The 12,245-nt window shown below is 40.3% G+C and overlaps 2 protein-coding genes across 2 annotated transcripts; both read right to left on the bottom strand.

Annotated features, from left to right (window-relative positions):
• Positions 1–15: 15 nt before the first annotated feature.
• On the bottom strand, positions 16–897 carry LOC124033471 (intestinal mucin-like protein). The gene is made up of 4 exons (XM_046345495.1): positions 792–897; positions 629–698; positions 406–536; positions 16–44 (listed from the first exon to the last, which is right to left on the bottom strand). The coding sequence occupies exons 1-4, from the start codon at positions 895–897 to the stop codon at positions 16–18; spliced, it is 336 nt and encodes a 111-aa protein (XP_046201451.1).
• Positions 898–1,306: 409 nt separating this feature from the next.
• On the bottom strand, positions 1,307–4,586 carry LOC124033470 (mucin-5AC-like). The gene is made up of 6 exons (XM_046345494.1): positions 4,582–4,586; positions 2,751–2,880; positions 2,435–2,606; positions 2,004–2,251; positions 1,627–1,810; positions 1,307–1,539 (listed from the first exon to the last, which is right to left on the bottom strand). The coding sequence occupies exons 1-6, from the start codon at positions 4,584–4,586 to the stop codon at positions 1,307–1,309; spliced, it is 972 nt and encodes a 323-aa protein (XP_046201450.1).
• Between the last annotated feature and the right edge of the window lie 7,659 nt (positions 4,587–12,245).

Below are 12,245 nucleotides of genomic sequence, written 5' to 3'. Positions count from 1 at the left end.
CAATGTTACCTGTTTTCATTCTCCATTTGGCAAAGGGCAAATATCTGATGAACCAAAGAGAGAAAAATACATTCAAAAACGAAGTCATTGAAGTACATTCCACTACTTAGTTTTGATAATGTACTGTATGTACCGGAAGCACTTGATAAAATCTATATAAATCAATATAAACCAAAACCCACACCACTGACGTATCTGTGAAAAATGCTGTGGTAAAACAGTTTTTTTTTTTTTTTTTTTTTTTTTAAGATAAACCAGCTTTCAAAAGACAACTACAGTAGGAACGAACAATTAACACTTTGTGCTTCCCAAAGTGAAGGCCAGCAGGATGTAGCTACTATCACAGCACAATACTGTAAGTCCCCACACCCTCAATATACAATGCTGTTATTTGACCATTCTTACCACAGCTGGGGATACAGTAGTTTGAGCTGGAACTCATCAAAGTGGTACCAGGAGGGCAATAGCATCCCTCCAATTGTATATCTCCCATGACACTGAACTCATTTTGAGTCTGGATGAATTTGAAATTGTACCTGCAGAGATATTCAAAGAAAGTTTCAATAGCTGAGAGACTTTTCCTAGTCGTTTATACCCATCCACTGAACAACAACAGCATTATACATACCAGGCATTACAGGTTGGTTCAACTTGTGGACCGCAGGCATTATAAACCTTGGGTTTCTCGCATGTGAAATCTGTAGCAGGTGAGATAAAAAGGTTAATTACCAATAAGCTACATTATAGAGAGGTTGTCTGAGCTTTATGGTCTTGAGGAGTGACCTACTTACCACATTGTCCATTTGTATAATTTCTCCACTCAATACAGACTCCTGCTTGTGCACATGCATCAGCATAGGTCTGCAAGCTGGTGCAGCCAATAGTAACATCATACATATTTATTTATTTTTATTTTACCTTTATTTAACCAGGCAAGTCAATGACGGCCTGGGAACAGTGGGTTGACTGCCTGTTCAGGGGCAGAACGACAGATTTGTACCTTGTCAGCTCGGGGGTTTGAACTCGCAACCTTCCGTTTACTAGTCCAACGCTCTAAACACTAGGCTACGCTGCCGCCCCATATGGCACACATCAAAGATACATGCCACAAGGAATGGCTCGTAGGGGATTATCTTATGGCAACTCTCAAAGACCCTTGAAAAGATGTCATGCTTCAGTTAGAGTAAATATTTAAATATGTTATTTCACTGTGTTTCGTCCTCAGGCTTTGTCAAATGATTGCCGTGTTTTAGTATGTCAAGTTATTGTTCGCACTGAGATTATTCTGATTGAGAGGTTATCGATACTACAGAGGAGATGTATTGTGAATACTAATTGCTACGTACTTGCTTTGAATGAGATGACAAATGGGTGGATCGCAGCCTGTTGGTGTCGGCTCTGGTGGTGGTGGTGTGCACTGGCTCTGGTTGTGGTGGTGTGCACTGGCAACATGCCGTTGGTGTGCCATGTCTGGACAAGATGAATCGATAGTTCCATTTGGCAAGCAGCAGTCATCTGTCTGGTTGTTGTCACATGTACCTGAATAAGATTGAAAACCATCGTTAGACAATGAGACATCATGGGGTAATCATGGCAACAGAGTGACCATAAAACACCTGTACTCACCACATTGTCCCTCAGTGTTGCCACTGAACTTGTCCCAGGGCAGGTATATGCTAAACATAAGACCAGTGAAAGACACCTTGGCATTAATTGCTAGTATGACTAAAAGGGTCTCAATTCCATTGTCTGTGATGCGGAAGTCCTTGTTCTCATATGCCGGGATGATGCGTTGCTGGTTTACATAAATCTAATACAAAAATATTAAGAGATGGACAAAATGGTTACAATAATTCAATATTTGTATACCTATTAGTATTCTAGAACTGTCTCCAATATCTAATACATAGAGGAAGCTAAGGTAATCAAAAAAGCGAATCCTTCTTAAATGAAAAACGAAGGAAAATGTCTTGAACATACAGTATCTGAGATATTTTAATTACCAGACTTGTGAAAACTCCATCAACCTTCTTCTTGGTCATGAATATCTTGTAAGATTGATAATAAATGGTCAGAGACTGAGGACAGGAAAGTCCATCTGTGGCATCACAATAGTAATTGTCGATTACAACACTGAAGTTGTACTTTGGCAGGATTTCTTTGACCAAGACGTAAGAACAATTTCCTTGGAAGCCATAGTATGTTCCATCAAAGGTGACATAGTGAGGGTCTCCCCAACCATAGCAGATACCTTAGTAAGAAGAGAACAATTAGCATTTAAAAGGACACGGATGTGGAATGTTTTATGCTAAATGAATGGTGTGGTGCTGAAATGTTTCCAAGGTGAGACATTCATGTGCATGTACTGCTATTAACTATAAGATAACTCTAAAACAAAGACTAAACTTTTTTTTAAAATTTGTTGTGGACTTACATTGACACTCATAGTGGAAACAGCATCCAGATTCGTCATACACTTTGATCGGAGGATAGTTATTTTCACATGCTATTGGCTTCGGAGTCTCACAATGTACATGCTCATAAATAACTTTCCCGTTGGCGCATGTTCCGTTGGTGCACTGGTTATGTTTCCAGCTGTCACCGTTCTACAAACACAGACAAATATTAGGCTTGCAGGAAATGTCTATAAAATCATACCATTCATTATGTTTTTATTAATCAGCCTTTTGTAAATAATAATTCCTATGGAATGTTTCCACAAAAGTTATTATCTATAGAAGAGCAAATACCTGTCTTGGAGGATGTTCATGGTGACAGTTTTTCTCAATTGGATATTTTGGGGTGGTGGTTGGTCTTTCTGTTGTATGTGGTATTGTTGTTGTTGTTGGGAGCAGTGTAGTGGTTGTTGTAGTATGACAACTGATAGAATGGACATCTAATTGTCAAGTCTTGTAGCAGAGACCAATGTAGCACCATCCATCATCGTCAGAGACATTGCAAACAATTGAGCCTGAAAGTATTTCAAAGAGTATTAGAAGTTTTCCAATTGAACTTGTATAATTCCATACAAATTGAACATAACCAATGGCTGAATTAATGGTAATATACAAAAAGTTTCAAAGTTGGAAAGTTGGAAAATAAAAACTTACCAATGGGGAAATCACTATGATTCAAATGGCAAGAAGAACAATGAACGTGTTCAGTGGATGGAATCATTGGTTTTCTTGTTCCACCAGATATTACAGGAAATTAAGTTGTAGGAATAAAACTAGTGATAGGTGGCTGAGTTGTTGTTGCTATTATTGTGGTGGGAGCCAAATCTGTAGTGGTTGGGATGTGTGTTGTGGTACCACATTGACAACATTTCACTCGTATCTCGTAATCGAAGCACTTTTGCTGACGAACTTGCTTATTGTTTTTACAAATCAGTCCAACGGATGGATTGCAAGTCACATCTTGGCCAAGCTGAGAGATCTGAAGTCCAGGGTATTGTTTTGCTCTACATTCAACTGCCTCTGGAGCTGAACAAATATGATAACCACTAGCAATGATGTTCTTAATGGATTCATTATCTCCACCTTCAGAGCCAGAGGTTGGCTGACCAAGGTTGATCCAGTCTGACCACACACGTTTCACCACCAACGCAGGCGGTAGGTGTTCCTAGTGTTGAGGTTGCTGTAGGAGTACTTGTAGAGGTCGGAGTCTCAGCTTTTGGACTTGTTGTAGGTGGAGCTGTAGATGTTGAGGTTATAGTAGTGGGTTTGGGAGTAGCGGTGTGAGGAACTGTTGAGGTTGTTGTGGTGCTTGGTATGTGGGTTGTGTCTGTAACGTCTGTAGAGTCCGAACGATTTGGCCTACTAACTAATATGACCATTCTATGGTTTCACACGACTCGTCTGATGCCGGTACCACCGATGTGCCAACCTCTGTCTGTAGCATCCGAAACGTTTGGTGGTCTACAACCCCCACATGTGTCACTGAATGGAAGCATGGCGGTAGTTTTGTGCCAAAAAAAAATTGGGTTATGTCTTTTATTTTACATTTATTGAACCAGGTTGCCCAGTTGAGAACAAGTTCTCATTTACAACTGCGACCTGGCCAAGATAAAGCAAAGCAGTCTGACACAAACAACACAGAGTTACACTTGGAATAAACAGACATACTTTCAATTACACAATAGAAAAGTCTATATACAGTGTGTGCAAATGAAGTAAGATTAGGGAGGTAAGGCAATAATAAATAGGCCGTAGTGGCGAAATAATTACAATTTCGCAAATAAACACTGGAGTGATAGATGTGCAGAAGATGAATGTGCAAGTAGAGATACTGGGGTACAAAGGAGCAAATATACTGTATATATATATAAATAAATAAAATAAATAACAATATGGTTATTATATGGTTAAATATGTATAAAAAAACACAAATATTTCCTGAACTTTCTTATACCTCCAGACACTTTTTTGGCATTAATGAATGTGTTATTCAAAGCGTTCTATGGGCTACAGTAGTAAACGCCAAATTCAATATTTAATCAACTAAAAAACAAAGACTTTTGAAAGTACATCCAATCTCTATCATGTTTATGAACTTGAACAATAAATGAATGAGCTAGCCTACTTCATGCTTCTCAAAAACAGCTAATCCACAAAACGTGTTGCACAACTTGCTATGACTGTCTCCATCATGGTTATTGTCCTTTCACCATTGTCTGTGTATATGTAAGGCTGCAGTGTTAATCATTGTCACTATCCTCAGGGCTCACACATCTGTATAGCACATGTATTATGAAGCTTACCTGCAATCTCAGGCATCCTTGACATTGAGGGGATGATGTTAACTGTGGCCTTTGATGTATCTTCTGAAATCAAAGTGTATGTTATTACGTTACATGACGTTTTACTGTAAATCATTGTGGAATCCTGTGTATTTCAGGCTCTGTTATGTAGTTCTCTTGCCAATCCTACATTTACCTATTCATCAATCATAACTCATGCTAAAGGGCACATAAAGGCAGGACTGAGCGTATTCCCTCATTGTTAGGCTGTCCAATGAGATAAACATTGGAGCTATTGTGAGAGTGCTATGACATACAGTAACATACAGTTTAGCCCTGTCAACACTAAAGTACAAGGTTTCATGTAAAACATGGATTCTACCTACCACTTTGAGAGGCAGTTAAACCAATCGCCAGAGCCATCCATATTAACACCCATGTGGGTGTCTGTGTTGTCCCCATGGTCATCCTCTGGGTAGTGAACACAGGTGGTATGAGAAAGGTACTTGTTGGTTCTTGGCTTTATACCACCTGAGTGAAGGGAAGGTCCTTGGTTCTTCTGGACGTGAAGGTGTGGCAGAAGGGCTGTCTCTGTTCCAAGCATTTCATGGCCCTCTAATACCAGTATGAGAGGTTTAAACCCCATTTTCGAATTGCACAGAAAAAGGTGTAATAAACAAGTGGTTCCTAGATTTGTTTACCTTCTGACCAAGTTGAAATATTTATTGAGACCAACCAAATAAACCAAACGTATATGTCAACCTAGTCTTGAGTTGAGCCACAACCCAGGAGGGTATAGCCCTGAGCCATCATTCAGGAGACACAGTGTCCATAGACAATGTTCATAACCATTATTATTGCATTAGTTAACTACTAGATTTTATTTTATTTTTAATTCAAATATATCTCCACTTTCTGACCATTTCTACCATGTGCAAATATCTATGGAAAGTTATGTTCAAATCAAAAGGGGTGCGGACAAAAAGTGAATGAAATCAAATGAAACGACCCAGAACTGAGGTTCAAAATGAGTGTGTTTTGGCATGAAAACCCCCTTTTGGATTCAAAATACACCCATTAAAACTGTGAATGAACGGAATATATTGTTGAAAGCTGTGTTCCGGTTGCAAAGCATCACTTGATTCATGATTTGAAAATGCAATTGTTACTGAGCTATTCATGAATTTCACACATGGGTTAGGAAGATTCTACTTCAACTGTAACCCCAACTAGACCTTTGCCAATATTATTAAGGATGTTGATACCATCTTGTAATTTAAACATACTGTTACGATCAACTAGGAGTGGTGGGTGGAATCAGGCGCAGAGAGCAGGGTTCAGTCTTTCTTTCAATTAATTCTCCAGTGCAACAAAACAGTCACGCCAACACACAGGGCGTATATAAGTTGCCAGTCCAAACAACAGGGCAAAATAGTCCGGAGAATAAATATACGAATAACTCACACCATCAAACACAGAGTAACACAAACAAGCCCGCACAAATACCCAACGGGCCTAGTGCCCTTAAATACCCTACAAACAAACCCTAATACAAAACAAGTGTACCCAATTACCCAATAACCCAAAACAAACGGAAAGGGAATCGATGGTAGCTAATAGGCCTGCAACGACAACCACCGCCCGAACAGGAAGAGGCACCATCTTCGGCAAGGTTCGTGACACATACATTTACATTTACATTTAAGTCATTTAGCAGACGCTCTTATCCAGAGCGACTTACAAATACAGTCATATCCTTGAAAGTAAATGATAGCAGGTTATTTTGAGGTACTCATAAGCATGTACATAGGTAGCTAATAACAGTTTTGTTATTTAGCAGACGCTCTTATCCAGAGTGACTTACAGTTACTGCATTCATCTTAAGATAGCTCAGTGGGACAACCACATACAGTTGAAGTCGGAAGTTTACATACACCATAGCCAAATATATTTAAACTCAGATTTTCACAATTCCTGACATTTAATCCGAGTAAAAAATCCCAGTCTTAGGTCAATAGGATCACCACTTTATGTTAAGAATGTGAAATAGTAGAGATAATTATTTATTTCAGCTTTTATTTCTTTCATCACAATTCCAGTGGGTCAGAAGTTTACATACACTCAATTAGTATTTGGTAGCATTGCCTTTAAAGTGTTTAACTTGGGTCAAATGTCTTTCAGGTTATGTCGATATAGGACTCATTTTACAGTGGAAATAGATGCTTTTTTACCTGTTTCCTCCAGCATCTTCAAAATGGCCTTTGCTGTTCTGAGATTAATTTGCACTTTTCGCACCAAAGTACGCTCATCTCCAGGAGATAGAACGCGTCTCCTTCCTGAGCGGTATGACGGCTGCGTCACCCCATGGTGTTTATACTTGCATACTATTGTTTGTAGAGATGAATGTGGTACCTTCAGGTGTTCTCGCAATGATGAACCAGACTTGTGGAGGTCTACAAATAAATCTGAGGTATTGGCTGATTTCTTTTGATGTCAAGCAAAGAGGCACTGAATTTGAAGGTAGGCCTTGAAATACATCCACAAGTACACCTCCACTTGACTCAAATGATGTCAATTAGCAACTTGGTCAGAAGCTTCTAAAGCCATGACATAATTTTCTGGAATTTTCCAAGCTGTTTAAAGGTACAGTCAACTTAGTGTATGTAAACTTCTGACCCACTGGAATTGTGATACAGTGAATTACAAGTGAAATAATCTGTATGTAAACAATTGTTGGAAAAATTACTTATGGCATGCCCTATGTCCTAACCGACTTGCCAAAACTATAGTTTGTTAACAAGAAATTTGTGGAGTGATTGAAAAGCGAGTTTTATTGACAACCTAAATGTATGTAAACCTTCGACTTCAACTGTATCACAGGCATAGAAAGTACATCAATAATGTAGCTATCAGTGCGGGGGAGAAGATCTTGGACTGGGCTAAGCGGGAGCTGCCCTCCCGTAGGGGTGGGAGGGCCAAGAGACCTGAGGTGGCAGAACGGAGTGCTTGGGTTGATGTGTAGGGTTTGAGCATAGCCTGAAGGTAGGGAAGGGCAGTTCCTCTTGCTGTTCCGTAGGTAAGCACCATGGTCATGTAGTGGAGGAGCGGGGTGACATGAGAGAACTTGGGAAGGTTGAAAACCAGGCGTGCTGCAGTGTTCTGGGTAAGTTGCAGGGGTTTGATGGTGTCACGGATTCCTCTGGAACTTTCATTGGCCCCTATTCCCACTGATTGTATTTGTATATACAGTGGGGCAAAAAAGTATTTAGTCAGCCACCAATTGTGCAAGTTCTCCCACTGAAAAAGATGAGAGAGGCCTGTAATGTTCATCATAGGTACACTTCAACTATGACAGACAAAATGAGGAAAAGAAATCCAGAAAATCACATTGTAGGATTTTTAATTAATTGATTTGCAAATTATGGTGGAAAATAAGTATTTGGTCAATAACAAACAAGCAAGATTTCTGGCTCTCACAGACCTGTAACTTCTTCTTTAAGAGGCTCCTCTGTCCTCCACTCGTTACCTGTATTAATGGCACCTGTTTTAACTTGATATCAGTATAAAAGACACCTCTCCACAACCTCAAACAGTCACACTCCAAACTCCACTATGGCCAAGACCAAAGAGCTGTCAAAGGACACCAGAAACAAAATTGTAGACCTGCACCAGGCTGGACTGAATCTGCAATAGGTAAGCAGCTTGGTTTGAAGAAATCAACTGTGGGAGCAATTATTATGAAATGGAAGACATACAAGACCACTGATAATCTCCCTCGATCTGGGGCTCCACACAAGATCTCACCCCGTGTGGTCAAAATCATCACAAGCAAAAATCTGACATCCAAGTTGAGATATCTGCCAGGCACGCAGAGATGCGTGCCACCACCTGGGTGTCAGAAGTGGGAAGGAGAAAAGTAGTTGAGTGTCATCTACATAGCAATGAGAGACCATGTGAGGATATGATGGATCCGAGTGACTTGGGAGTATAGAGATTAGAGGAGAGGGCCTAGAACTGAGTCCTGGGGGACACCAGTAGCAGAGTATGTGGCGCAGACACAGATCCTCTCCACGTCACCTGGTAGGAGAGGCCAACCAGGTAGGATGTAATCCTAGAGTGTGCAGAGCCTGAGACCCACAACCTTGAGAGGGTAGAGAGGAGGATCTGATGGTTCATGGTGTTGAAGGCAGCGGATAGATCTAGGAGGATGAGAACAGAGGAGAGAGAGTCTATAATTTTTTACGTCAGATGAGTTGAGTGTTGGTTTCATGAGGAGGGGAGCAACTCTGTCCATCTTGAAGTCAGAGGGTTGAATGAGTTGAGAGGAATGGGAGAAGGCCTACAAAAAGTATGTTTCTTGTGTAACTTGCTTTTTATTAAATAATATTGCCTTTATTATGGCTAACACATGACTTATAATGTGTGAATAGGAAAACACTTAAACAAAGCCTAATATGTGGCTAATAAGACACAATAAAGGCATTTTAGCTACTTATATACACACATATAAACTAACAACAAGTGGTTTATACTGTATGTGTAGCCTACCTTAAAGTAAAGTGTTACCAAATAAATCAGTTTGTATATTATACCCTTATTCATGTTTAACACCACAATAAGAATAATACGTAATTACTCCATAATATATCGCAAAATAATTGGTTTTAGTCATTAGCGCAGAGTGCCATGGAGACTACACACTAGAAGGGCCATACACACCTGGACACAACAACCAGAGAGCTCTATGCCGTTTATCCCTATGGCAAATAATGAACTTAATAATCATTTTGGGTCATCGGTACAGATATCCAGGACTGTACATATACCATACATCAAAGTTAGTTGGGTCATAGTTGAAGCAAGAAAAATACTGGAAATGGGTCAAATACATGTGTCAAATACTTGAGGTGACTAGATTAACTTGCCTGTTATAATGTTACTAATGGAATAGTCCCAACAGTGCAACCTAGGCTTGGCCAAACCTGCACATCGGAAATTCAGGATTTTAAAACTTGATGTTAGATGGTTCTTCACCCTGAAAGTAGTCTATGGGCCAGGAGAAAATGTATTCCATGCTTTGGTTTTCTTTAGACAGCCACTACAAACTTCAGCTAACTTTAGCCACCACTAGATAACAATCAATGGAAGGGACATGTGTGAAACTTACTCCTCAGCCTGAAGTGTCCCCTCTTGCACAAGCAAATATCTAGCTTTTCTTTTTGTCCTAGACTTGGCACTCCGGTACCACTTGCCATGGGTAGTTGAGAGAACAGTCTATGACTGGGGTGGCTGGGTTCTTTGACAATTTTTAGGGCCTTCCTCTGACACAGACTGGTGTAGAGGTCCTGGATGGCAGGGAGCTTAGCCCCAGTGATGTACTGGGCCAAACGCACTACCCTCTGTTATCTTCAGGGCCGCAAGGCAGATGCCCTGGGTTTGAGCCATGTGAGCCAAATCACCTTTTATAATTGTATGGAATTGATTAGAATGCATAAAATCATAATCAATAAATGTGTAGTCCTAGTCAGAATTAGGGTAAAACAATGTCTTTATGGTATTTTAAACAGACTGTCCGAGTTTGTTGCTGACCTGACTAGAGATTTGGGAGAGAACGGGGAGTACGTCCCAAGGACAAGCTCACTAATCTCTGTCGGCTGGGTAGTGAGAAGTCAGTATAAAATGAATTGATTTGTATTCTTGACTTTAGAACGTTCCTGTGAATAAACCTTTTTGACTATTTTAGCTGGGCCTCCGTCTGTTTCATTCGACCAGGATCTTACAAATTCTGGTTTGCAGACAGAGTAATATAATTAAATTGGGTTATGTACCTGGAGAACATAATTCTCTTATCAGAAGGAGAAGCCAATACTTTCCTAAAGTAGGCCTATCTTAACACGGGGCTACGTCCTGACAAAATAGACCTACAACATATGATGCCTACACCATATCAGTGGCCTGCTAATGTAACTTTCTGGACCTTCTCTAAATTGTCAAGAATTGCCCCAAACTGATACAAATGATTGCAAAATCCAGCCTAGGCTGTTTGACAATGCAGATGTTTTGGCATGAAACAAAACAGGACATGTGCCTAGGAGGCACCCTTTCCTCTGGTCTAAAAAAAATATCCCAATGCCCCAGGGCAGTGATTGGGGACATTGCCCTATGTAGGGTGCAGTCTTTCGGATGGGGACGTTAAACGGGTGTCCTGACTCTCTGTGGTCACTAAAGATCCCATGGCACTTATCGTAAGAGTTGGGGTGTTAACCCCGGTGTCCTGGCTAAATTCCCAATCGAACCCTCATACCATCACAGTCACCTGATCATCCCCAGTTTACATTTGGCTCATTCATCCACCTTCCTCTCCCCTGTAACTATTTCCCAGGTCGTTGCTGTAAATGAGAATGTGTTCTCAGTCAATTTACCTGGTAAAATAAGGGTTACATTTTTTTTTATTACATTTTAATAACTGCTCAAAAGCCTGGCGTTTTGAATACATAGTCATTTCGAAATAATTGCATCTTGCCTGCCTTATTGGTCAACCAATTGGATCAGTTAGCCTATAAGGTCCAGGCACATTAGCAGGACAGTAATATGGTGTGTATTTTGTCATGATGTATCAGCTTACAGAAACATGCTTATACGGGGATTTCTAGTGGGATTCCTCCATCGCCATGAAGAAAAAACAATGCACAATACAGTAATTGAGTACGCTGACACATCAAGTGGTTTGTGATATGTGATGATGTGGCCCAGTTGGTAGAGCATGGTGCTTGCAATGCTATGGGTTTGGGTTAAACACCCACAGGGAACCAGTGCGAAAAAGTATGCACTCATTGCTCTGGATAAAAGGCGGTCAATCCGATGTCTGCAGTGGCCGTACAGCATTTACTGGGATACGGCCTCTGCAGAAGTCAGAGCTGTTGTCAAGGGAGTGTGTATTTATACTGGACCTCCCACCTCCACCTACCATCAATCAATCATGTCTATATGGAGCCCTCCGCATTGTAACAACATTTGGTTGGAGCTCAGCAATGCAGTAAGAAGCTCAGTATGAAGCTCAGTATGAAGCTCAGTATGAAGCTCAGTATGAAGCTCAGTATGAAGCTCAGTATGAAGCTCAGTATGCCTCCAAATGCTGGTAACCACTCAGATACAAATACATTTAGTTTACATTTTTTCACAAAGTAGTGCACTGGGCCATTACTAGTCCTGTATTAGCAAATGAATATAGACGTCTGTAGGCGGGCAAAACAAATATAATCTGCATGGCAGCCTCCCCCAAAGTTGTATCCATAGTTTCAGCGTTTGGCTTCCATGTTTTAAAAGCATTCTCAACTTTGGTGGATTACCTATACTGAACAAAAATATAAAATTCAACAAGTCTTGGTCCCATGTTTCATAAGCTGAAATAAAATATCCCATAAATGTTCCACGTTCAAAAAACATTTCTCAAAATGTAGGCACAAATTTGTTTCCATCCCTGTTAGTGTGCATTTCTCCTTTGCCA

Source organism: Oncorhynchus gorbuscha, linkage group LG04 (assembly GCF_021184085.1).
Source record: "Oncorhynchus gorbuscha isolate QuinsamMale2020 ecotype Even-year linkage group LG04, OgorEven_v1.0, whole genome shotgun sequence".
NCBI classification, from domain to species: domain Eukaryota; kingdom Metazoa; phylum Chordata; class Actinopteri; order Salmoniformes; family Salmonidae; genus Oncorhynchus; species Oncorhynchus gorbuscha.
The sequence above is the reverse complement of the archived record's forward strand: the minus strand, read 5'-3'. Positions and strand labels throughout refer to the sequence as shown.

What these genes read in the sequence shown, in the direction of transcription:
- LOC124033470 (XM_046345494.1), bottom strand. An exon ending in ATGAACATCCTCCAAGACAG is followed by an intron (nt 2,607 to 2,750) that starts GTATTTGCTCTT and finishes CTGTGTTTGTAG; the next exon opens with AACGGTGACAGCTGGAAACA. An exon ending in CAACACTGAGGGACAATGTG is followed by an intron (nt 1,540 to 1,626) that starts GTGAGTACAGGT and finishes AATCTTATTCAG; the next exon opens with GTACATGTGACAACAACCAG.
- LOC124033471 (XM_046345495.1), bottom strand. Translation starts at nt 897, where the DNA reads ATGTATGATGTTACTATTGGCTGCACCAGCTTGCAGACCTATGCTGAT. An exon ending in TTATACAAATGGACAATGTG is followed by an intron (nt 699 to 791) that starts GTAAGTAGGTCA and finishes CACCTGCTACAG; the next exon opens with ATTTCACATGCGAGAAACCC. An exon ending in GAACCAACCTGTAATGCCTG is followed by an intron (nt 537 to 628) that starts GTATGTATAATG and finishes ATATCTCTGCAG; the next exon opens with GTACAATTTCAAATTCATCC.